This window comes from Notolabrus celidotus, chromosome 15 (genome assembly GCF_009762535.1).
Source record: "Notolabrus celidotus isolate fNotCel1 chromosome 15, fNotCel1.pri, whole genome shotgun sequence".
NCBI classification, from domain to species: Eukaryota; Metazoa; Chordata; class Actinopteri; order Labriformes; family Labridae; genus Notolabrus; species Notolabrus celidotus.
The window spans coordinates 33,446,162-33,469,249 of record NC_048286.1 but is presented as its reverse complement, the minus strand read 5'-3'; the positions used below and the strand labels follow the sequence as shown (position 1 = coordinate 33,469,249).

The 23,088-nt window shown below is 41.9% G+C and overlaps 3 protein-coding genes and 1 pseudogene across 10 annotated transcripts in view; 1 reads left to right on the top strand and 3 right to left on the bottom strand.

The window, feature by feature from the left end:
- The window catches only part of LOC117826805 (NACHT, LRR and PYD domains-containing protein 3-like), a 264,765-nt gene that overhangs the window by 168,584 nt on the left and 73,093 nt on the right, over positions 1–23,088 (bottom strand). The gene's annotated exons all lie outside the window — the stretch shown is intronic.
- znf622 (zinc finger protein 622) lies at positions 1,481–11,734 on the bottom strand. Of its 4 annotated transcripts, none has more exons than XM_034703161.1 (8): positions 11,682–11,734; positions 9,784–9,841; positions 6,263–6,830; positions 5,749–6,033; positions 5,339–5,501; positions 5,142–5,257; positions 3,884–4,027; positions 1,481–2,121 (listed from the first exon to the last, which is right to left on the bottom strand). In XM_034703161.1, exons 1-8 carry the CDS (start codon positions 11,717–11,719, stop codon positions 1,991–1,993), a joined length of 1,503 nt encoding a protein of 500 aa, XP_034559052.1. In that variant the 5' UTR covers positions 11,720–11,734; the 3' UTR covers positions 1,481–1,990. The 4 variants fall into 4 exon arrangements, with proteins under 4 accessions (XP_034559052.1, XP_034559053.1, XP_034559054.1 ...); XM_034703162.1 differs by having other exon boundaries at positions 5,749–6,030; XM_034703163.1 differs by lacking the exons at positions 9,784–9,841; positions 11,682–11,734 and adding exons at positions 9,218–9,410; positions 9,502–9,606.
- Positions 11,132–23,088, top strand: part of rnf182 (ring finger protein 182) — a 73,465-nt gene continuing 61,508 nt past the window's right edge. The window contains exons 1-4 of one of the 5 annotated variants that reach the window (XM_034703175.1): positions 11,132–11,143; positions 11,321–11,388; positions 11,695–11,748; positions 15,438–15,490. The gene's annotated coding sequence lies outside the window, so the exon portion shown is untranslated. Of the gene's footprint in view, positions 11,144–11,165; positions 11,389–11,694; positions 11,749–15,437; positions 15,491–23,088 lie in introns of those variants that run through there. The other 4 variants (XM_034703174.1, XR_004634095.1, XR_004634096.1 and 1 more) reach the window with 4 other exon arrangements.
- LOC117826814 lies at positions 15,758–22,785 on the bottom strand (annotated as a pseudogene).

The following is a 23,088-nucleotide window of genomic DNA, read 5'->3' as shown; positions in this document are numbered from 1 at the left end:
AGAGCCTGCCAAAGATAAAGTGGAGGACCGCAAAACAAATGGAGTAACTGAGCTCATTAAAGGGGCGGCGTGGTGGGTCAGCATCCTGCTCCGGCCCGATCAGCTTTCGATGACATCATCCGCACCAGGATCTGAGTCATTGATGAATCTGACGTACCTGGAAAGAACTACAGTGGAGATGAGTTGGGATTGTTCTCTTCAGCAGTAACAGGGTGGATAAATCCTGCTTTCAGGTCTTTACCCAGAAAAGAGAGAAGTGTGCTTCCATTCTTCTTTCCAGATTAACTAATCCAGCTCACTTTTTACAAAGAAAACCTGGATTAGACATGGATAAGCCAACGCAAAGAGCTGTAAAAGGGACGACATAAAGCTGTAACTCTTGGTGTTGACGACTGACAACTTGTGTATGAATGTGCCTAGCAAGGGGTGTGGTGAGTTCGCTGACAGGTGTGCACGAAGCCGACGCACACCTCCTCCAAAATGTAACTACGCTTCAAATCGATGCAGACTGCAAGCCCTGTGATTGGTCCGTTCGGCTGCACTGTACTTCCTGCGTTAACAGCACTACCCGGGATGCCCTGTTAGCATGTCTGTTCGATAAACAGCAACACATATCAGCTCTAAAATGACATTGCACGCTCTGAATCGCTGTGAAAAATTAAACCGAAAACATAGCTTGCTTCAGATTTATGACCACTCATTCAACAACTTGTGGTGTTTACAGGGATATATTAAGAACTCATCACTGTAAGTCCATGCACACTCATTCAAGAGAGCCGATCTGTGCGGGGGGACATTTTTATAACTCTTTAGATTAGAAGATATAAAGATCGAGCTTTCTTCGCGGGGTGTCTGGGCTCGGCCTTAGAGAGAGGGTCAGGAGCTCAGACTCAAAGTAGAGCCGCTGCTTCCTCCGGATCGAGAGGAGCCAGATGAGGTGGTTCGGGCATCTGGTCAGGATGCCTCCCGGGCGTCTCCCTGGGGAGGTGTTTCGGGTATGTCCGTCTGGGAGGAGGCTACAGGGAAGACCCAGGACACGCTGGAGAGATTATATCTCTCAGCTGGCCTGGGAACGCCTCGGTATCCTCCCAGAAGAGCTGGTGGAAGTGACCGGGGAGGGGAGTGTCTGGGTGTTCCTTGCTGAGACTGCTGCCCCCGAGACCCGGACCCGGATAAGCAGAGGAAGATGATATGGTATGGATATAAAGATTATGAGATCTGCATAGTTAAGGGCGTGGCTGCAGCGAGGAAGCTTAAATCCTGCTGCAAGTTGGGTCGAGTCGGCATTTCCAATATGGCGACGGCAGACGAGAGGCTTTAAAACTCAAACTCACAAATGGGTGACGTCACGGAGACTACATCCATGCTTTAAACAGTCTAATACCTTTACTCTGATCCGGTTCGAACGTGAAGAGCTCTCCCAACACGTGAGAACAGCGAGTGATACAAACGGGTTATCAATCATTATGGAAGGACAACATTTCACATAAATATGAAACACCTTTATTTAGTTGAATGAATTAGAAGCTCATGAAATCATCTGCTGTGTTTCTGTTGATGATGTTACTGATGAGTAAAATAATAAAATCACCTCTTATATTGATTTACTGAAGACTTGACTTGATTTTGTATCTCTGATTCATGCTTAAACTTCCACCAGTGGTGTTTTCTGAGCCTTCATTTGAGTCTGAATCCAGCTTCAAGCTAGCATGACGTAGACCTTTAGCGCTGAAACATCACAGATCTGTACAGAAGTTTTGTTTTCCACCTTTTTTTTAACCTACACAAGACTCCAAAGATGAAAATCAATCTTCATGTAGGTTTGTGTCAAAGACCTCAAATCAACACGGCTGCGTTCCTCTACACAGCGTCGTACATTCTCCTGACGCTGCGAGAGGAAGCGGCTGCAGCTGTGTGTGATTTCAGTAAAGCTCTGAAATGCTTCAAATCCACCAGTTCGTTCATTTTGAGCCTCGTTCCGTCGCTCAGTTTAGAACATGACTTGGGCTCTGAAGTGCTTCTGCTTGGTGGTGTTGTGGCTCATGCCCATCTTCAGCATCCACTTGGACTTCATCATCTGGACGTACTGCATGTCCTTTGGTTTCTGATAGAAGCCGCTTCCTGAGAGAGAGAGAGAGAGAGAGAGAGAGAGAGAGAGAGAGAGAGAGAGAGAGAGAGAGAGAGAGAGAGAGAGAGAGAGAGAGAGAGAGAGAGAGAGAGGGATGAGACTCATATCTTAAAGAGCTCATAGTGCCCTATTACCCCTCTAGAACACTACGCTCCCAACATGTAGGCTTGCTAGTTGTACCTAAAGTCTCTAAAAGTAGTATGGGAGGTCGAGCCTTCAGTTATCAGGCCCCTCTCCTTTGGAATCATCTACCAGTCAGGGTCCGGGAGGCAGACACCCTCTCTACTTTTAAGAGTAGGCTTCAAACTTTCCTTTTTGATAAAGCTTATAGTTAGAGCTGGATCAGGCTTGGACCAGGTCTTAGTTATGCTGCTATAGGCTTAGACTGACACACTGGGATCCTGTCTTTCCCTCTCTCTCCTCTCTCTGCCTGTCTCTCACTTTAACTCTTCCTGTCCCATTAAAGTTACTAACCATAGACCCTTCTGGAGTCCCTGAGCTCCCTTGTCTCGTAGACGTCTTCCTGCTGCGGACGTTCCAGACTCCAGCTGATACGGACGTGCTGGACTCCAGCGGCAACAGCTAATACTACTTGTCTCATCACTATCACCGCTCCCTCACTCTCTCTTATTCTCCTCTATCCCTCTCTCCAACACGGTCTCAGCAGATGTGTGTCTAACATGAGTCTGGTCCTGCTCGAGATTTCTGCCTGTTAAAAGAAGTTTTTCCTCTGTGTTGTAACTAGCTAAATACTGCGAGGTGCAATGCTCATGGTGGATTAAGGTGGGGTCAGACTGAGTCTGATCCTGTCTTGGTGTTGGGTCTCTGTTCATAATTTGACATAGAGTGGTCTAGACCTGCTCTGTTTGTAAAAGCGTCTTGAGATAACGTTTGTTGTGATTTGGTGCTATACAAATACAGATTGATTGATTGATTGATTGAGATGTATGCTGTGTGATGATGTGGTTCAGGATCTCTATGATGGAAATAACCACAAACGAACACAAGGGGGAGCACTTTCTACACCACTGTGGTCTAAAGTGTCTCAGATCAAACTCAGAACACCTTACATTAGAGACAGAGGGGGGACTGGATTACAGCTGATAACAGCACAAGGAAACAAACATTATTTCCCTGCAGCTCTGAACAGTCTGCTCGTGTTTTGGGTCTGATTTTGAAGATGAACCGTCAGTATCTCCTCTCCCTGTGTGCTCTCACCCTGAGCGGGATCAAATCGAGTGTGTTTTGAAGTCCATTCATGACACAGATTTCTCTCCAAGAGCAACTTATTCAAATTTTAAAAATGGTGTCATGTGAAACAGCTCAGACTTGAGGCACAGTCAGTCCAGGACTGATAAAACCCAGTGAGAGTGATTTAAGATGATTTTATTGGTTTTTTTTAAATCTCTTAATGGTCCTTCTTATTTATCAGATTTGCTTTTATCATATGAGCCTGTGACTTTGTAAGTATTTACAGCAAAACTGAGACTGTGAATTAAAAACGGATTGATTCTAATGCATCTAAGTATCATGTTTCTGATGATGGTGTATTAAAACAACAGAAGATACCACAGTTTCTACTATAACACCTCAATATTCATCACTCTTTTATAGAATTTGTTTTCAACGTGTGCATCAAAATTCTTTTTTGGCTTCCTACTTATTCTAGTGTGATATAAAAAAAATACTAAACATCAAATAAGCTAAATATTGAACGCTGACTATCGATGTTCTGTGTTTCTGCGTGGATCTTACCTCCGTCTCCTCCCCAGCCCAGCGCCTTGTACTGCCGGAGGACTCGGCCCACAGCGTTCCTATTGTGGCTCAAGGCCACCGTTCTCTGGTAACCAAACCGCTGTTTGTAGTACCGCATGAGGGAGCGGTGTCCGATCTTGGCTCCTGCAAAGACACACAGAGCGTTCTGTTAATGTACGAACACATCAAATGGAAACTTTAAAGACACTGAGACATTTAGGAATGTGTTTTGACAACTCTAAAAGGTATATTTAACCTTTTATTTTGTAGGATGCTTATTATTTAAAAACTGGAGCTCAGACGGAACAAACTGAACATGTTAGCTCTTTATTAAAGAGAGTGTTCAGTGAACTGCTGACGCAGGACTTCCACCAGATCCGTCTCAGAGCCTCGTGCTCTCTCGTCCGTCAACACCCAACGGTTGCGTTTTCAGAAAGCAGCATGGAGCAGGACCGCCGGACAGCTGGAGTCATGTGACCGAGGTTTTCCCTGCTGCAATCACTGAATCAAGGATTCTCCTCCTCCTCCTCTCCTCATCCATGTTGTCTCTCTGGTCCTCTGAAAACCTCTGATCTGTTGACTCCAGGCCTGGCTCCGCTCATCATGACTTTGGTTTGTTGTTGTAGTTAAGTGAAATACGATCTGGTGATAACACAGAGTGTTTTATTCTGAAAATTAACCGGATGTTTTCATTTTGTTTTGGTGAAACCTGACTTCCTGTCCCGCTCCATCTGCTCTGTTGACATTGATGCGTCGTGATCCGGCATCCAGCTAAAATAGAAGTCTTGTGTATCTGATCCGAAGGGCTCTGACTTGCCGGAACGCAACGGAGCGGATCCAGTGGAAGTTAACACATTGACTAGAATAGCAACCTATCAGATCCTGTGCCGTGACGGATCGGAGACGGACCGGACACAGATCTGGTCGAATTTGGCCGTAAGAGTCATTCATAATTGAGACTGTGAATGATGGGCAAGCACATCTGCCAGGTGTCAAGACCATGGCTTCAGCTGCACCTCTTTCCCTGTTACTAGACAAGCCAAGAGTCAGTATTTCCAATATGGCCACCACCATCGTTGAGCGTTGTGCTCCAGCATCCGGCAAAAATAGAAGTCTTGTGTATCTGATCCGGAGGACTCCGACCTGCCGGATCAGAGACGAAGCCGGAACGCAATGGAGCGGATCCAGTGGAAGTTAACACATTTACTAGAATAGAAATCAGATCAGGATCTGGTGGAATTTGGCCGTGAGAGATCACCTGAAGGGAGAGTCAGCTCCAACGTTTCATCATCGTACTCCAGAGTCTTATCATCCGGCAGCTCGTCTCCGTCCACCTCAGCCTCCTCTCCCTCCTTCCTGTCCGGGTAGCTGCTCCTAAAGCACAGAGAAAAAAAAGTGTAAATCATTTTGTAACGGTTCATCTTCATTGCGTCATTACTTTTTTTGTTTTGTTACCTGAAGTCGTAAAAGTCGGCGAACTCCAGAGCGGCGTCCCCCTCTGCGAAGAGCTTACAGTGGCCTTTGTCTGTCATGTGACTCTGCACCGCTTCAGCTGAGTAGAACGATCGCCCCTTCTCGTTACACCACAAACACACATTCCCCGCCCCCACTTTCTCTCCTGAAACACAGAAGAAGAAGAAGAAGAAGATTAGACTTCCTCATTAAAAACAGACATGACTCTGTAGTGGAAGTCACTGCATTAAAAACAGACATGACTCTGTAGTGGAAGTCACCGCATTATAAACAGACATGACTCTCACAGAGTGTTGTTCAAAGAAGAGCTGATGAAAGAGTTTCAGCATCGACAGATTAGAGTTCTGACTCTTCAGCGATTACCCGTCCTCACTTGAACACAACAGACTCACCGAGGTAGCGGACGAGGCCTCTGAGGTCCACGAGGAACTCCACGTCAGGGATGTAGAAGCCGTGGACTTTGGTCATGTGGGCGATGTTCTTCATGAGCGTCTTGGAGTGGTGGGAGCAGAACAGGCAGTCCGTGACGGGGATGGAGCCCGGCAGAGCGGCGGGGTGGAGGTCAGAGGAAGCCGCAGAGTCTCCATCTTGGTCCATCGTCTCTTCTTCATCTTCTTCCTCTTCAATCTCTTCATCATCATCGTCGTCGTCGTCCCCATCAATGTCCTCCCAGACTTCTGGAAGATTTCAAAAGAAAGTTGAGTACATTTTTAAACTCTAATTGAAGTTTCCTTAAATGTTGTACCTGAATTATAAAACTAAGTGGAGTTGATTGATTCTGATGCGAGTCAAAAAAGGAAACTGTGCTTTTATTGTGTATAAATAAATCTGTTTGGGTCCACTAACTGGAACTATGTAGACCTGGGTCATTTGTAAATACAATGATTGCATCTTTCTCATCCTCACCTTCTCCAGCTGTGGCTCCCTCCTCCCTCTCTCTCCTCTTGGCTTGCTCCTCCAGCCACATCATCCTGGGAGGCTTCTCCTGCTTCGTCGCTCCTTCTGGTGTCTGGATCTTCCCTTGCTTCGCCGGGCTCGGCCTGAGCTGCTCCTTCAGCGCCTGCTGCAGGGCTTCGTTCCTGGCGTCGTGATCCACCTTCTCGTCGCCGAGTCCCTTCTCCAGGTTCTTCTCGTTCATCTTCTCCACTCTCCTCTGGGCGACGAGCAGGGCCTGCTTCTCGGCTTGCTGGTGTTTGTGGGACTGCAGGTGGTTCTGGTAGGCGTTGGCGCTGGAGAACTTCTTGTTGCAGACGACGCAGCCTTCAGTGGCTGCAGCGTCGCTCAGGTGCTGCTCCGTGGCCGCTCGCTGCGCTAAGACGCGCTCCTGAAAGTTGTCTGCGGTGACCGGGGGCATGTCGGCCACTTTGCGCTTCAGGTTGTAGCGATGCCAGTCGGTTTTGTAGTGAGCTCGCTGCACCTCGCCGTCTGTAAAGGCCACTCGGCAGCTGATGCAGGTATACGAGGCCATTGTGAGCTGAAAGGAAGAGCAGCCCCAGATTCAAGATTCAAGATCAAATATTCGTTCACTTTGTAAAAATTGAAGAGTTAGTTTGAATATTTTAAAAGGTTAAATTCTTCATCGTTTTCACCGGTGCCTGGTTGTAATACGGTATTCCCGCCAGACGGTGGCTATAGAGCGTCTTGAAGCTGTTTGCTAACCGCAGTAAGTAACAGAAGAAGAAGAATGCTAACTGCATTAAACAGCAAAATAAGGGGTGCTGGTGGCCTAGCGGTCTAACATGGGACTTCCACCAGATCCTTGTCCGGTCCATCTCCGATCCGCTGCGGTCCGGCTCCGTGCGCTCTCGTCTGTCAACACCCACCGGTTGCGTCTTCGGAACGCAGCACGGGGCCGGACCGCCAGACAGCTGGAGTCATGTGACCAAGTTTTCCCACGGCAATCACTGAATCAAGGATTCTCCTCCTCCACTCCTCATCCATGTTGTTTTTATCAGCCTCTGAAAACCTCTGACTTGATGACTACAGGCCTGCCTCCGCTCAAAATGACTATTTTTTGTCATAGTTAAGTGAACACACACGCCACGCCGCGTCACAGAAACACTGACATAAAGATCGAGACAGAGTCTGACAGTGCTCGCTACTAGCAAAACCTCGTCCCTCTGCTGGTTACCGCAACTGTCACACAAATGGGGTGTTAACAGGACAGGTGTAGGTGTTTAGGTGTGTGTGTGTGTCTGTGTGTGTGTGTGGTGGTGGGGGGGGATTATTTGAATAATCGTTGAATAGATGGCGACGATTATTGAAGAGTATTTTGGCTTGAAATGCCAATCCCTACTACCTACTACCCCGAATGTAGTACGCAGTATGTACTGGATGCTGCATTTGAAGGTAGTATGTACTCTGACTGTTCTGTTGGATCTGGTCTGCAGGATGCTGAGTCAGACATCGCTCACAATCGTTTTGGGAAAGCGGAAGTAAACAACGACCAAGCTGAGAGCAAAACTGCTTCTTCGACGGCGTAGCCTACGCCGTAGGTCCGCGTAGCTCCCGTACCTACGCAGAGGCCTACGCACGTAGCTGACGTGCACCTCCTCCAAAATGTAACTCCGCGTAGAGCCGACGCGGACCGCAAGCCCTGTGATTGGTCCGCTCGACGGCTTTGTCTTTCCCGCATTCACAGCACTTCCGGGATCCCGGACGTCGGCCACACATCGGCCGTGTATTTCATCTCCTCCTCTCTATTCTTCATGTAATCATGTCTGTATGATAAACAGCAACATGTATCAGCTGTAGATTAACTTAACACGCTCTGAATCGATTTGGAAAAGTAAACAGAGATCGTAGCAGGACCGGAAGCAGGCGACCGGCTATCAGAGAGACCACACTGCCCTCAAGTGTTTCGGAGGAGAATTGCTGCGTGACACGGACACATCGACGCAGAAGTATGTGGGGCTCATGTCCGCGTCAGCCCCTGCTGCGTAGGGGAGACGCAGAAATATAAATCAGCCTTTATGATTTAAAAAGTTAAGAAGTGCTTTATATAGAATTCTATAATTTTCACAGCTCATAAAAACTGAGTGCCCCCTGTAATATACGGAAAAAAGAAGAAGTGTAACGTTAGCGCTGTGCATTGTGGGAAACAGAACGTGAGGGAGACTGGTCCACTGCAGACTGAGATGTTTTCCCGAATCAGAACGACATCCGGGTAGTTTTGGCATACTGCTGATTTTGCTCGTTCATATGCTACATACTGGATTTTGACCACATCAGTACGTACTGGTAGGATAGTAGGCGGTTTTGAAAGCAGCCATCAACTATTATTCCACAGGTAGAGCAGAAAAGAAACCCATTCGGATCCTAGAATTATGTGTGTGATGTTTCAAAGTAAGAATGATTAAAGGGTTATTCTGTATCATAAAACAGCCCTGTTTCTACTATAGGAATAGCATTATATGTTTACAGGAGAAGACATCAGGTGCCTCAAAGCTGGTTATGAAAGACATTTCAGGTTATGTAAGATATAAAAAAGGAGTCATCAGCCTCCGTGTGCTGAAGTCAGACTGATATAACAATCCTCACTGCTGCTGTCATCAAGGTAAGAGAGGAGTCCAGCAGAAGGTGTGAACGTTGCTTCTAACATTAATGATTGACTCTCATGTTACACACTGAGAACTCTGAAACTGTAACAATAAAGTGTTAAAAGTGTCTCCTAATGTTAACAAGAGGGGATAAACAAGGTACACTGAGGAAAGCGCATGTGCAGGACAAACACTGCTAACTGTGGCTAACAACCAGCTACCAAAATAACACACATTGCAGAGTAAACATCTAAAATACCCGGATGTTTAACATAATCACTTAAACGTCTCACAGAGGATGACACATATAACATATACTTACTTATCTAGTGAGCTGACGCGTCCCTGAAATGTGATTTATTTGATCCCTTATCTGTAGCAAGTGTGTTCACCTACGCTTGGAAAACACACATGACCACATGAGGCTAACTTCCGGGTTTTCTTCTTCGTGGGTTTTCACAGGAGGTTGGTTAGTATGTTAGCTCAATATCGCCAACTGCCGCTTTGGAGTGAGACTACCATGAAATCTAAGATTTATGCTGTCAGAGAAGTCACGTTTCCATTTAAAAATATTTAAATTAAATATTTTGAGTTTAACATACTTACACTCTGGTTAAATATATGATCCAGCCCACATTTAAGTGGTTTAGCCGTGTTTTTGCTAGCTATAGTACAGTCTGTTGTTGTGATTTGCTATCAGGCGGGTCGTGCCCATTCAAGTAGGGGGGGGGGGGGGGGGGGGGGGGGCGCACCAAACCAGACTTTTTAAATTCCACATTTCTTAACACAGTGATTTTATTTTAGTACTATAATGCTTTGTAGGATTTTAAAATGTGTAATAGTATTTCAATTCGAAGCAAGTCCCCTCCTTTTGCCTTATATCCTCACCTCCAAAAAGCATCCACCCCTCTCTCTGTAGTTGGTGTCACCCAAAAGAGGCTCGTTCCTGACAGTGGGAAAAACCAAAAACCTATGGTGAAGACACACACAGATAAGCAACGAAAAGAAGGGTTTTTGTCTTTAAAACATATATTTAAATGAATTATTTTTAATTTAACATACTTCTAGGCTGGTTAAAGATATGATCTAACCCCAGGTTAAGGGGTTTAGCCGTGTTCTTGCTAGCTACAGTTAGTTGAGATTTGCTATCAGTACCCCAGTCTATCAATCAATCAATCAATCAATCAATCAATCAATCAATCAATCAATCAATCAATCAAACTTTATTTATACAGCACATTTCATACATTTCCTTTTAAAGATGCAGAAATTAAACAATGGCAAGACATACTAAGGGAAAATAATAATACTTATAATAATAAAAATAGTACTAATACAATAAAAATAAAAATAGAATAAAATAGAGATTAAAGTAGAGACCAATGCACACCAACAATAAAATATGTGTTATTAAAATAAGTTAAAGCATCAAAATTAATAAAGAATACAAATAGTTAAAATTGTTTTTAAAAGGGTAAGGATAAGAGTTGAAAATAAAACTAAGGCTAAAAATATCAATAAAAACTGAGCAGAGAAATAAAATAAAATAAATGAATGAATAGATAAATAAAAATTAATAGAATAAGATAACAGTTAAAATTGCTAAAATAATAAAGCAGCATTTAAATCAATATTACAGTAAAAGGTAAGTAATAAAATTGTTGAACTCTACATAAAAGCCAGACTGAATAAATATGTTTTTAGTTTACGCTTAAAAGTCTCAATATCTCTGTCAGTAGTGGCTGAAAGCAGCGTCACCAAATGTTTTTGTTCTGCTCTGAGGAACAGCTACAAGAGAGGAGCCGGATGATCTGAGAGGCCTCCCTGGTTTATACACTAAAAACATCTCTGATATATAGCCTGGTGCAAGAGGATTAGGGCAAATGAAAAAAAAAAAAAAAAAAAGGTCAAAAATTTTATTTTTTGTATTATTATTCTGAGAAAAAAAGTCAGAATACTGAGGATAAAGTCAGAATTCTGAGATTAAAGTCAGAATGTTGAGAATAAAGTCAGAATTCTGAGAATAAAGTCAGAATTCTGACTTCTGAGAATTAAGTCAGAATTCTGAGATTAAAGTCAGAATTTTTAGATTAAAGTCAGCATTCTGACAGAGTAATAATAATTAAAAAAAAAAAATGGACTTTAATTTTTTTTTTTCAGTGGCCCTAATCCTCTTCCGTACCATGCAGTGCCTTAAAAACCAGTAAAATAATTTTAAAATCAATAGGAAAAGCAACAGGCAGCCAATGTAAGACCCCAACAGACATTTTAAATTCCACATTATTTAATGCAATACTTTAATTTTTTTTACAACATAATGTTTAGGGTGATTCACCAATTTGTAAAAGTATTTCTTGTCAGAGCAAGTCCCTTATTTGTGCCTTAAATCCTCAACTCAAGACAGCATCCACCCCTCTCTCTGCAGTTGGTTTCACCCAACAGACGCTGTTCCAGACGGCGGGAAAAAAAGAAAAACAGACACGCAACTGACAGGTAGCTTTATATAACTTGAAGTTTATTGAATTTAGAGCATCAATCTTTTAAAAATAGCATTTTAACATGAACTGTTTTGAGTTTAACATACTTCTGGACTGGTTATAGATTTGATTCAGATTTTTATAAGAGGTTTAGCCGTGTTCTTGCTAGCTAACATAAGTTTGGATATGCTATAATGTAGCATCCTCTGTTCATAAGGACAGTTTGTGTGTATCGTATGACAGTGAGAGTGCTAACGTTTCTTACTATCACTATATTACAGATTATAGTTTGCAAAATGTTAATTCTACCTGATAATTTCAGGTCCAGATGCAGAGGACAATCTCATCCTTGCCCCTGAGGCTGTGTATGCAAGAGGTAGGTTACTTTTAGTGAGCTAACAGTTAGCAGTAAGACAGAAATTTAATTTATGTAACAGGGAAAGCACATGATGAATGACTTAAAGGTGGAGTAGGACATGTTGTTTTGATGCATTTTTCTCAATCACGAGCAAAAAGCGATGTATACATCGATAGGGAGTAATACACAAAGTGATCTAACACTGAGATGAGAAATCTCAGTTGTCTGTGTCAGCAGCTAGACTGCAATAAGTTCGTCCAATCATTCATTCGCCACCGAGCGCAATGATTGGCTGACCGGCCGGATGACCTGTGACCTGCCGAAAGACACACCTCCTGTTTACAGGAGTGCGCGTGACCTGACTGAGATCGTCATCAACAGGCTGTTCACTAACGCAGAACATCTGATGAACATGTCAGAGAGAGAGTAACCAACGATTTAGCTCAACTTCTGCCCTCAAGTTCTGCCGCTAAACAGAGCAAGAAGAGGGAGACTGTGATGGAAAAGGAGACGACTTAAAAACACTGGATGAAGATACAAACACGAGTCAATATTCGGGCTGCATTTCTGCGACGGCTGAAGGATTTGAAGGGTCTCTAAAGCGACGCCATGGTTGCTGATTTTCTACTGGACAGGTAATCATGTCATTTCATTTGTCTTTGTGTTCATGGTTTAGTTCATCTATGAGACAGCTAGCGATAACTTTGGCTAATGCTAGCGGCCGGCTAACGTCTTGTAGCTCTGTTTATAGAGACCTGTACACAGTCTGTTAGCTTGTAGCTCTGTTTATAGAGACCAGTATACAGTCTGTTAGCTTGTAGCTCTGTTTATAGAGACCTGTACACAGTCTGTTAGCTTGTAGCTCTGTTTATAGAGACCAGTATACAGTCTGTTAGCTTGTAGCTCTGTTTATAGAGCCCTGTATACAGTCTGTTAGCTGGTAGCTCTTCGGTTGCTCTTTATCAGCATGAATGGGGTGTTGTACTAAGTCTAAATGCCGTCTTGCCTGTGTTTTCATAGCTACGAGAAGGAAACATTGACGTCCACACCGTTAAAACACGGGACGCAGAGGCCTCCTCCCCAGCTGTTTCATGTGTTCGGAGTCCCCCTCTGACCGGTGAGTTTCAGGCCCGATAAGAACTCCATGAACATGAACGTTGCTTTGACCACTGCTTGCGTGGAGGTATAAATACTGCTCTCTTTTTTATTGTGAGCTATTTTTGATTTACGTACGCAGAAGGTTTTTTTTTAATGTCCGCACAAAATAAAATCCAAACCATTCTCTTTCACTTCACGTGATCTGCATGCTAAATCGCAATCTGAGACCACACCATACAGACTAAAGAGATGAGAGACAAAAAGTTTGGCTGATAAAAATCCTGTGAATGTTAGCTGCTTCTCTAAAAGCTTGGTTTGGTGAAGGAAAGCATGAATAAAAGTGTTCAACGAGGAATCAAATACACAGAATAATTGTATCAATAATCTGTGGGCACAGTCTTCCTCTCCAAAGAGGGAGAGAGCACATTTTGACATCACTTACTCTGAAAATATTAGATAATATTCAAGATATCAATAAGAAATACAGTATATGTACCATATGTGCACAATACACACTGCAGTAGGCACTAAGCACACACTAGTGATAGTGGTGTCAACTCCTTGCATGGCTAGAAGAAATAACTGTTTACATACGGGGCTGAAGGAAGGGTTATTATGATGGAAATCAAATGCACAGTGCTGTAAGATAACGAGAACCTTTGACTAAACTTCTGATTCTTTCTTCTATGTCAGGTATTGCACAATATTTAACAAGAAGTCAAAAAAGTGGAGCCTGTACACAATGAAGGTGGGTAAGGACTACAAGTACATCACAGACCTCCAGAGCACAATCCTGCACAGAAAGCTGACAGCAACTGGGGGGATGCCAAAGAAGAGAACAAGGAGGCCGGATGATCCACGCCAACATGTTTACCTTCAACAGCCATTCTTTTTATTTCTGTAATAAATACATTTTCTAATAAAAGTAAATGTAAAAAAACTCTTTGATATTGCAATTATTTGTTTATAATGTTGTATGTTACTTGATATGGATTTAAATTATTTTGTGATTTGAAGAGAGCAGGCCAGTGTAAATTTAAAGATTTATTTAACAAATGTATACACAGCACACTCAAGTATTTTTTTACATGAAGATAAAATATATACAAAGGAACTAAAGGGTCACCATACAAGTATTGTATGTAATCATGTCATAGTTTCATTCACTCTCCACTGAAACCTTTATACTGTCCATGTGGAAGGTTCACGGATTTTCCAGATACAGCAACAAGGTATTACTCCTCTATGACCTGCACCAAGTGCTCCATGCTGCCAGACAACAACCTGTCAGTGCAGCATGGCGGAACTTTCTGTTGCTGTCCCCAGGATCTGGAGCTCGTCCCCGGTCGTTGCTCTCCCTCTCGCTCGTATGGCTCTGCCTTGCACTCGACCCCGGTCTCGTCCTCTCCGACCTGAGGTGCTTGGCTCAGGATCGTAATCAGAAGTCATCATGAGAGCTCTAACAAGCACAAAAAACAGTCAATATGTTGTAGTTCCAACACGAAAATGAAGACTGTCAACAATGGTGAACGCTAATAAATATATAGGCACTGTAGCCGTCTAGTAACTAAACATCATGACATGCTAAATCAAAATAAACATGGCTAGCCGGAGTTATTAGCCCGGCAGCAACAACTTGCTCTAGCTGTATTTCAGATGATAAAAAACAAACACACGTAAAGCTAACATGCAGGCTATGCTGTGCATTCTAACTAATTACATAATTTTTTAATGTGGTAATATAATCGGTTTACTTACATGGGAGATAGACGTGTTTTTCCTCCGATGAAAATAAAGTCAATCGCTCGCAGCTCCACAGCTAGCTATCGTGACGTCATCCTCCAGCTGGAGTCTGCCACAGCGCGTTCATGTGTTTGGAGGTGTGTCCCTCCCCTCTCCCTACAGGCTGCTCTGAATGGAGGGGGAGGGCTCTGTTCGGTTGTGTGCTTTCAAAATCAAGCTAACTGCCGCGGCTTTCTCAGGATCTCCTACTCCACCTTTAAATGAAATAATAGTAAAGCTATTAACATCCAAATATGGTGTAACCACAACATTTCCCTATTATGTAAATCAGGGGTTCCCAAAGTGTGGGTAGGGGGTAGGGACCCCCTGGGGCGCTGTGAGACACAAATGGGGGGTTCATGGGATGTCTTTTTTTTTTTTTCTGGTTATCGAAAAATAGTAAATTTGACCCATTATTGGAAAAAACATCTACCAAAATATTAGCTAAATTTTAAATAAAACCTTGAAAATAGAAAATGTAATGAGCTTTCTTCCTTTCTTTGTTGCCAGATGACTCCTAAGTTTAGGTTTAGAGAACAGCTAATTATCAGAAGCGTCAGCAGCAGCAGGTTAATTCATAGCGGCACAGGAAACACAGACACAGGCTCATATAGGTAGGGTCATTTTCTGCAGACCAGCTAAATGAAGCCACATTAAATCACTGAGGGACAGTGAGGGTCGCGAGTCTTTGGCACCTATCTTTTGGGGGTCACGGGCTGAAAAGTTTGGGATCCGCTGATGTAAAGACCTCATAACAGAATCATGTAAATTGTATTTATTTAATTGTATATCTGGAATTTTTGGTTAAAGCTTGTTTCTATTTTTAGATAGCCGTTGCAGAGCCATCAGCAGAGGAGTGATGGTGATGTTCATCAGGCAGGTAAGGTAGCTGAGGAAGCAGGTAAGAATGAAAAGATAATGATGATCACTCTAAGATGATGATCATAAATAATTAGTTAATATCGGTCTTAGTTTTAATAATAATAACATGTCAGGGTATAAAGTAAGATTTAGTCAGTTAGCTTTAGTTGTAGTACTGAAATATAAACTGACTTAACACAAAAGTAAAAACAAAAAAAGATTTTAGTAGTGAACACTAAATAATATTCAGCTAATGGACATGAAATGTTGAATAAGTTAACACACGTAGAGTTTATACAACTTTTTATTAATGTTATAAAGAGAAAACTACGTAAAGCACATTTCTTCAAGCCCACAACAAGTATTCAAATAATGTCAAATGTTTTTTAACTCACAAAGTAAAACAGAGACCAGCATGATAAAACTGCAGGATAACAGTGAAAAAATCAATCTAAGCTGTGCTACAATATTTCATTGATGTCACTGAAGTACATTGGATTTTAGAAAAACATTTACTGACTTTAAAAGAACAATTTATAAAGCTCTTTCCCAAACTACGATTCATGTTTAAAACAATTACCACAACATTTATTAACACTGTAATCAACATTTATGTACAATTTACTTCATTGCTGCCGCTGTTTCACAATAAAAGCATAAAGCAACCCTGAGGGGCTTTTAATGTGAAAAATGCCCTGGAACATTTGTGCTGACAGCAAGTAGTCATTAAATGTGTGTTTGATATAGATAGCAAGGAGCATTCTGGATCAGCAGATCAGTTTTAAAAACTGAAATCACATTGAACATAAAGAATCAGGGCAGCTGAGTGAGAAGGGATTTTTACTCAGCCAAATAATTTTAGAAAAGATAAAAAGGTTGTGATTACTCCTACTATGATTTTACCTATAAAACCAAGCACGCCAGAGCTTCTCTCTGCTTCACTCCTAGCCCTCCTGTTCTGCTTTTCTCTCAGTGCTGTTATTTGATTGTCTTTTTCTCTTGCAAGAGCAGCTCTGAGCTCTCTCTCTCTCTCCAGGTTATCCTTTGCTTCCCTTATTTGTTTCTCAAATTTTTCCTTTATTCCCCTCTCCAGTTCCTCTTGCTCTTTGCGCATCTGCTCCTCTTTCTCTTTCAGGATTCGTTGTTTCTCCTTTTCGATCGCCCTCTCTGCTCTCTGGAACATCTCAGTGGTGTAATGGGTTCCTCCGTTCTTCTGCGTGACTTTTATGATCTTGCTGAGCAACTCAGTGACCTGAGAACGATCCTGCAGGTTGTTAGCAAAGACATGGTACTGCCCGTTACATTTGGCCACCAGCTCCTGCAGGTCTTCGCTGTCTTTCAAGAACTCCTCGATAGTTGTTCCTCTGAGCAGGTCACCATGGGTAAGAGAACCATGCTGTACTTGTCTGCATCCTCTCCAAAGATTTTCTGAATCATCTGCACCGTCTTCTTTTCTTCCTCCGTGTATCTGTCCAGTTTGATGACGACCAGGAAGATATGGGGTCCTGGAGATGCATAAGAAATGCACTGAATGATATTTTTAACGATCTTTTCTTCATCAATCCTGGTGTCAAACAGACCAGGAGTGTCGATGACAGAAACCTTTTGTCCGTTCACCTCAGCAGTGCCCTTCGCACACTGCTCTGTCACAGATTTAGGGGAAAACCTGGATTTGAATTTCTCTTCCCCCAGAATAGTGTTTGCTGAGGCGCTCTTTCCAGACCCGGTCTTTCCCACCATAACAATCCGGACCTCTTCGTTATTGTACCGGATCAATTCTGATGAGAAGGCAGAAAAAAATAACATCACTCAAGTACTCTATGCTTTCATAGGATCATACAACACATGACTTTACATGGAATTCAGTCAGGCGAGTGATTTTATTCGTGTTTAGTGTGAACACACCATAAGAAGTATCACATTGAAAAAAACTAGATCACACACAGTTCTAAAGAGAAACTGGAAGATATTTAATGAAGACCTCTTCTTAGAGGATCTAAGGCATACATTTACAAACTTCATAACAGAGACCACTGATGTTCACATGGCCTTGGACCAATTCACAAACACTTTTATTTCACTCATTGATAAACATGCTCCTCTGAAGGGACTCAGAATAAGAAGTAGAATCTTACCCTGGGTTTCACAGGAACTGTCAGCCATGTTTGATGACGGGACCTGAGAATGGTCCTGTGCGAGGCAGTGAACGGACCCAGAAGATTGGCTTTCCCTCAAGCAGCTCAGGAATAAAAGCACAGCAACTGTCAGAAAAGCAAAATCAGATTATTACTTAGAACTCGTTGTCAGCTCCACCTCAAACCCAGCAGAGTTCTGGAAAGCAGTAAAAAGAACTCCCAAAAAAATTACAGTCAACAACGATGTGCTTTTAGTCAATCAGAAATATGCATTTTCTTGTAAAGTACTTTGGGGCAAGGACTTGGCATAATTGTTAAGTTGCGTGCAAGCAACCTCCGGTCTAAAAATATGAGTCAATGCGGAAGTGTTAAAAGCTGCAGTTCATCGAGGATCCGCTTGAGGCTGGCTCCGGAAGTACCGGAAGTCACATACACATGAATGAGAAAAAGGCGATCTTAACAGCAGAAATAAACATGTTTACAGCCTGGTACAAAAGATGAGTGTAGTCTGGATAGCTCATTTTTCGATCGGCACACACTGTGAGGGGGGTGAATTTTTTTCTAATGCGGCAATTTCAAAGATATTGAGATTACGAGTCTTCCAATGAGAAGCACAGCTGACTGCAGAAACGCTGCAGCTGTTGGCTAGGAGGCTCAAACTCCGCCTCTTTACGTCACACTGGCTCGACAGAAGCAATATGGCTGCCGCTGACGATTGTTCTCAAAACAGCGCTTCAGAAACAGATGGGTGACATCACGGATACTACGTCCATATTTTATACTGTCTATGGTTGCGCGCCCACGTGCCAGGCGGCCGGGTTTTACACTTAGCTCTGATTCGGTGTAAAGTCCTCCGTAAAAGACCGGTTGTGATGCGTTGACAACATGTTCTCTCACAACATTAGAGTACTGTTATATTAATGTACCTTAAGTTGTAGTTGACTATTTCACCACTGGATGTCGCTGTTGTTATTTTACATGAAAGATTTATTATCACCATATCAACATGCTTTGTCATATTTGACCTTTAAGTTAGCACTTAAACAAAACACCCCATGAAGAGAACACTGTTCACTGATTGGCCAAACCGAGTGAAAACGTCATATCTGCGACAATATTTTGATTAGTTTGGACATTATGGTCTGCTAGTTAGGATGAACCTTACATTTCTGTGGTGCAACCAACTGTGGATACAACTTATGTAGAGCTGGTGCAACAGGCTACAGGAGTTCTACTGGTTTAGATAACTTAGACTCTGTGTTCTTAAAACTAGCAGCTCCACAACAACTGTATAAAAGCAAAGACTTTCTTTTTTTTTTTTTTTAAACAGAGTTGTATTGTTTTTAGTTTTTCCACAAACAGAAGAGAACTAAATCAAAGCATACATCTTGCCTTCAAACCACATTACACGTTTAAAGTAAAACATTAAGAGTGGATTATATAAAGACATTTACATTAGAAAGAGAAGAGAAGGAAGTAGAGAAAAACAAACAAATAAAATAAAATACATAAATAAATAAAACAAAATAACATACTGCCACCATATCATACCGTACATTCCAAATTCCACCACGGTGCAAGACTGAACGCTTCAGGCGCTCCTTTGTGCCCACTGCCATCAGACTGTTGAACAGTAATGGAGGCCACAGACTGCACCATGCTGACCACTGACCCCCCCCCCCCCCCCCCCCCCCCCCCATGAACAGATCCATAACATCCCTGCTCTGTCTGTCACACTCCATCATCCCATCCTGAACTCTCTCTTGACTGCTGCTGGCATTATAATGTATAATATACTGTATTATATAATTATCTTGCTATATTATATTTTGTTAAAATTCATTACTATTCTAAGTACAACCCATGGTCATATTACATACAAATATTCTTCTATTTATTGCTTAATTTGTCATTACCAACCATAATCACAACATGTCAACCTGTCACTACTGAGTCCTTTTTAATACTGCCTGTAATTACTGCTATTTAATTTAAATTTCCTTTTGTAACATTGTATATATCTAAATTGTATTCTATCTTTATTTATCTATTTTATTTTACTTATTTTTATTTTATTTTATTTTATTTTTTTATTTTTTATTTTTTTATTTTTTATTTTTTTTATGTTATTTTGTTTTATTTTTTATTTTTATTTTGTACTTATTGAAACTTCTTCTTGATTGAACTTATGTCTGGGTTGCTGTAACAACTGAATTTCCCCCCCGGGGATCAATAAAGTAATATCTTATCTTATCTTATCTTAAATAAGGAAAACCCAGCTGCCAGACCACTCCACCCCACAGGTTGATATCATGCATATTGCCATTGTAATACGTTTTCACATACCAAGTACAAGCAAATATAATACCTGATAAAAAAAAAAAAAAAAGGCAAAGCCAGCTAAGCTATACCGATATTAGAGACTCAAAAAAAAAAAAAAAAGAAAAGAGAAAAAAGCAGGATGCTCATTGATTAGCTCTCTGCAGGTTTGGCCATTTTATGTCATTTTGTCCCCTCATCAGAAGTTGAGTCAGCTCTTTAGGTAAATAACTGAACACAGGAGACCACATGTCAATGAAGTGCCTCTCATTACCCCTCAGAACCGCGCTGATCCTTTCATGAGGGAGGACCCTGAATAACTCCCGATACCACAGCGTAACAGTTGGTGGTTTATCTTTAATCCAGTTTATCAAAATACATTTTCTAGCCAATAACAAGTTTGTCACATAGTCTGAAATGGGGTCGTGTTAATGCAACCGGTTTTGAGGGGAGGCTGAGAATGAATAGGCCTGAGTCCCTCTTGATGCAGGTCCGGAAAATGCCACTCAGTTGTTTTGAAATTGCACCCCAGAATCTTTTAATCAGTTTGCACTGCCAAAAATAGTAATAGTAGGTTCCAATCTCCCTTCCACATATATTGCACAAGGGCGAGGTCTGACGATCCATCTTATTTAGTATGTGTAGAGGCCAAGCCAAAGCTTTAAGCCACTGAGGCGCTGCACCTGGAATACCTATCTGACGCGCTTGGGTTACCGTGATTGATGAATGAAAGTCCGAGTCATATTTCCCAGTTGAACTCTTGGTCCGTTTATTTTCGTGATATAAGCTCCCGAAGTGTCCAAAAACATGACATTTCATAGACAAACATACACGCATAACTCCCGCAGCCCCATGCTGCTTGAGCAGTCAAAAACTGTATAACCATCCGGGCGGAACACCTGACCACACAACAAAGGTTCCTACCTAAATAGACAATGACCCCCGTACAACCTTAATTACGCACACAGGTCACACACATTCATTCATAATCTGCCGTTACAGTATGTAAGGGGTTATGTGCAAGTGATGTAAAATTTTATACCGTGTTTCTTTGAGTCTGTTACACGTGAAGGTTGATCTAACTACCTTAATGGCCTCATTTCTGTGCAATGTCTCTTACATCACCTGGGCTAAGAGAGCAAACAGCAAAGACTTTCTAAACAAGAGAGAAAAACTGAGGCACAGTTGGCGATTTCACCACTGGATGTCACTGTTGTTATTTTACATGAAAGATTTATTATCACCATATCAACATGCTTTGTCATATTTTACGTTCTTGTTGCTGTTTGCCAGTTAACAGGAGGTTATGGTTAGCCTTTAGCTTGTTTAGCAGCAACAAGGCTATCAGGAGTTAGCACTTAAACAAACACCCCATTAAGAAAAAAGCTGTTCACTGATTGGCCAAACCGAGAGAAAACGAAATATCTGCGACAATATTTAGATTGGTTTGTACGTTACGTTCTACTAGTTAGGATGAACCTTACGTCTCCATGGTGCAACCAAACTATGACACAACTTAAGTTACAAACTAACTCGTTTCAATGTAAGGTTAAGGGTGGACTTTACACCCTAACTTAGGACACAACTTATAGAGCTGGTGCAACAGGCTGCAGGAGTTCTACTTGATTGGATAACTTAGACTTTGTGTTCTTAAAACTAGCAGCTCCACAACAACTGTATAACAGCAAAGACTTTCTAAACAAGAGAGAAAAACTGAGGCACAAAAAGAAGATAGATAAAAGTTTATAAACGCATACTGACTTACCGAATTTGGCACACAAGGCCTTGTGGTTTGGTTTGTTGGGAGCGGACATGCTGTTGCCTTGAAGAGGACAGAGACAGAAAGTAAAGTCTGTGAGCCTTTTTATACAAATGGTTTCACCAACAGAATACACCCACAACACATTATGAAGACGTGACAATATTTAAGTCTTTTATTTTCTTTGTGCAATGCTGAAGCAAATATGAAGCATGCAGAGGGATTCAGACTCTCACCATATAGGGAAGAGGAAGCGCTGTGGGAACTGTTGTAACCCAGCAGCAGTAAATGCTGGCCAGCACAAAAAGGCTGTTACTCGTGTAAACGTGGACAGAAGCTTTACCAACAACATGCTCTTAGATAAGTCGGAGTAAGGCTCTGTTGTTAAACGCCGTTCTTAGTGCTGGCAGTCCACAAGACCTCAATTTCAGAGCTCTTCTCTATTGCAGCTAGCCTACGGAAATTGTCGTGCAACAGTTTGGCTTCCCTTTAGGTCTGTTTTAAAATGCTCTATATGCTTCATATTTACTTTTATTCAACAGCATTGTAACAAGAAGAGGAGTAAGTAGTACAAAACACCAATTTAGTCTGATTCAACAGCATGCTGTTGGATGTCAGTGCAGAGTTCTCTTTAATTATGCCCTCCAAACTCCCCCAGAGAGAGTAGACCACATTAAATATGCACACAGTGAGGTCGGGACTTTATCTCACAAGCTCTGAAAGCTACGAGGGAATGAAAAATATTACACTTTTCCATGAAAACACTTCAACCTTCAGAGCTGTTAGTGTTGGTTAAATCATGTTGTGTCATCTCTTTGTAAATATATGTTATGATGTAAGAAACATTATGAATTGAATCTATTACTTACCATATTTGCTGGCCATACTTGGAGAGAAGAGCTGGTCTGTTGCTGAAATGAGGAAGTAAAATCTGTCTGCAACACATGCAGATCCTCTTGCTCTCAGTCACCAGGGAATCCCCTTTTTTTCTGTTTGTCTGGAGAAACCGCACACAAGCAGCACAAGAAATGCTCCAGTTTCTCAGAAATGGTGGAGTGAAACGAAACTAAACTTTGAAAAACGTTGATTCCCCCCCCCACCTCCCCACTTCCTCTCTGTCACCTAATCCTAGTTAAGCTACCTCGAAGATAAACATTTCATTTCTGGAACAAACTTTTCAAAATAAAAGTCCCCACATGTAGTCCAAAAAACTTTACTTTGAAATGGCTCCAGTTTCTCAGAAATGTTGTTTTTATTGATTTTGTAATTACAGTGCATATAGGTATTGACCAATGGCAGTATTTCAAAACAATACACAATTTACTGGCCTTTTCATGATCATAACCCCAAGCCCCTCCCACCCAAACCTCACATTACTTGCATAAGAAAAATAAATAAATAAAA

What these genes read in the sequence shown, in the direction of transcription:
- znf622 (XM_034703161.1), bottom strand. Translation starts at nt 11,719, where the DNA reads ATGAGATTGTCCTCTGCATCTGGACCTGAAATTATCAG. An exon ending in TCTGGACCTGAAATTATCAG is followed by an intron (nt 9,842 to 11,681) that starts GTAGAATTAACA and finishes TCCCACTGTCAG; the next exon opens with GAACGAGCCTCTTTTGGGTG. An exon ending in AGGCCTCGTCCGCTACCTCG is followed by an intron (nt 5,502 to 5,748) that starts GTGAGTCTGTTG and finishes TCTGTGTTTCAG; the next exon opens with GAGAGAAAGTGGGGGCGGGG.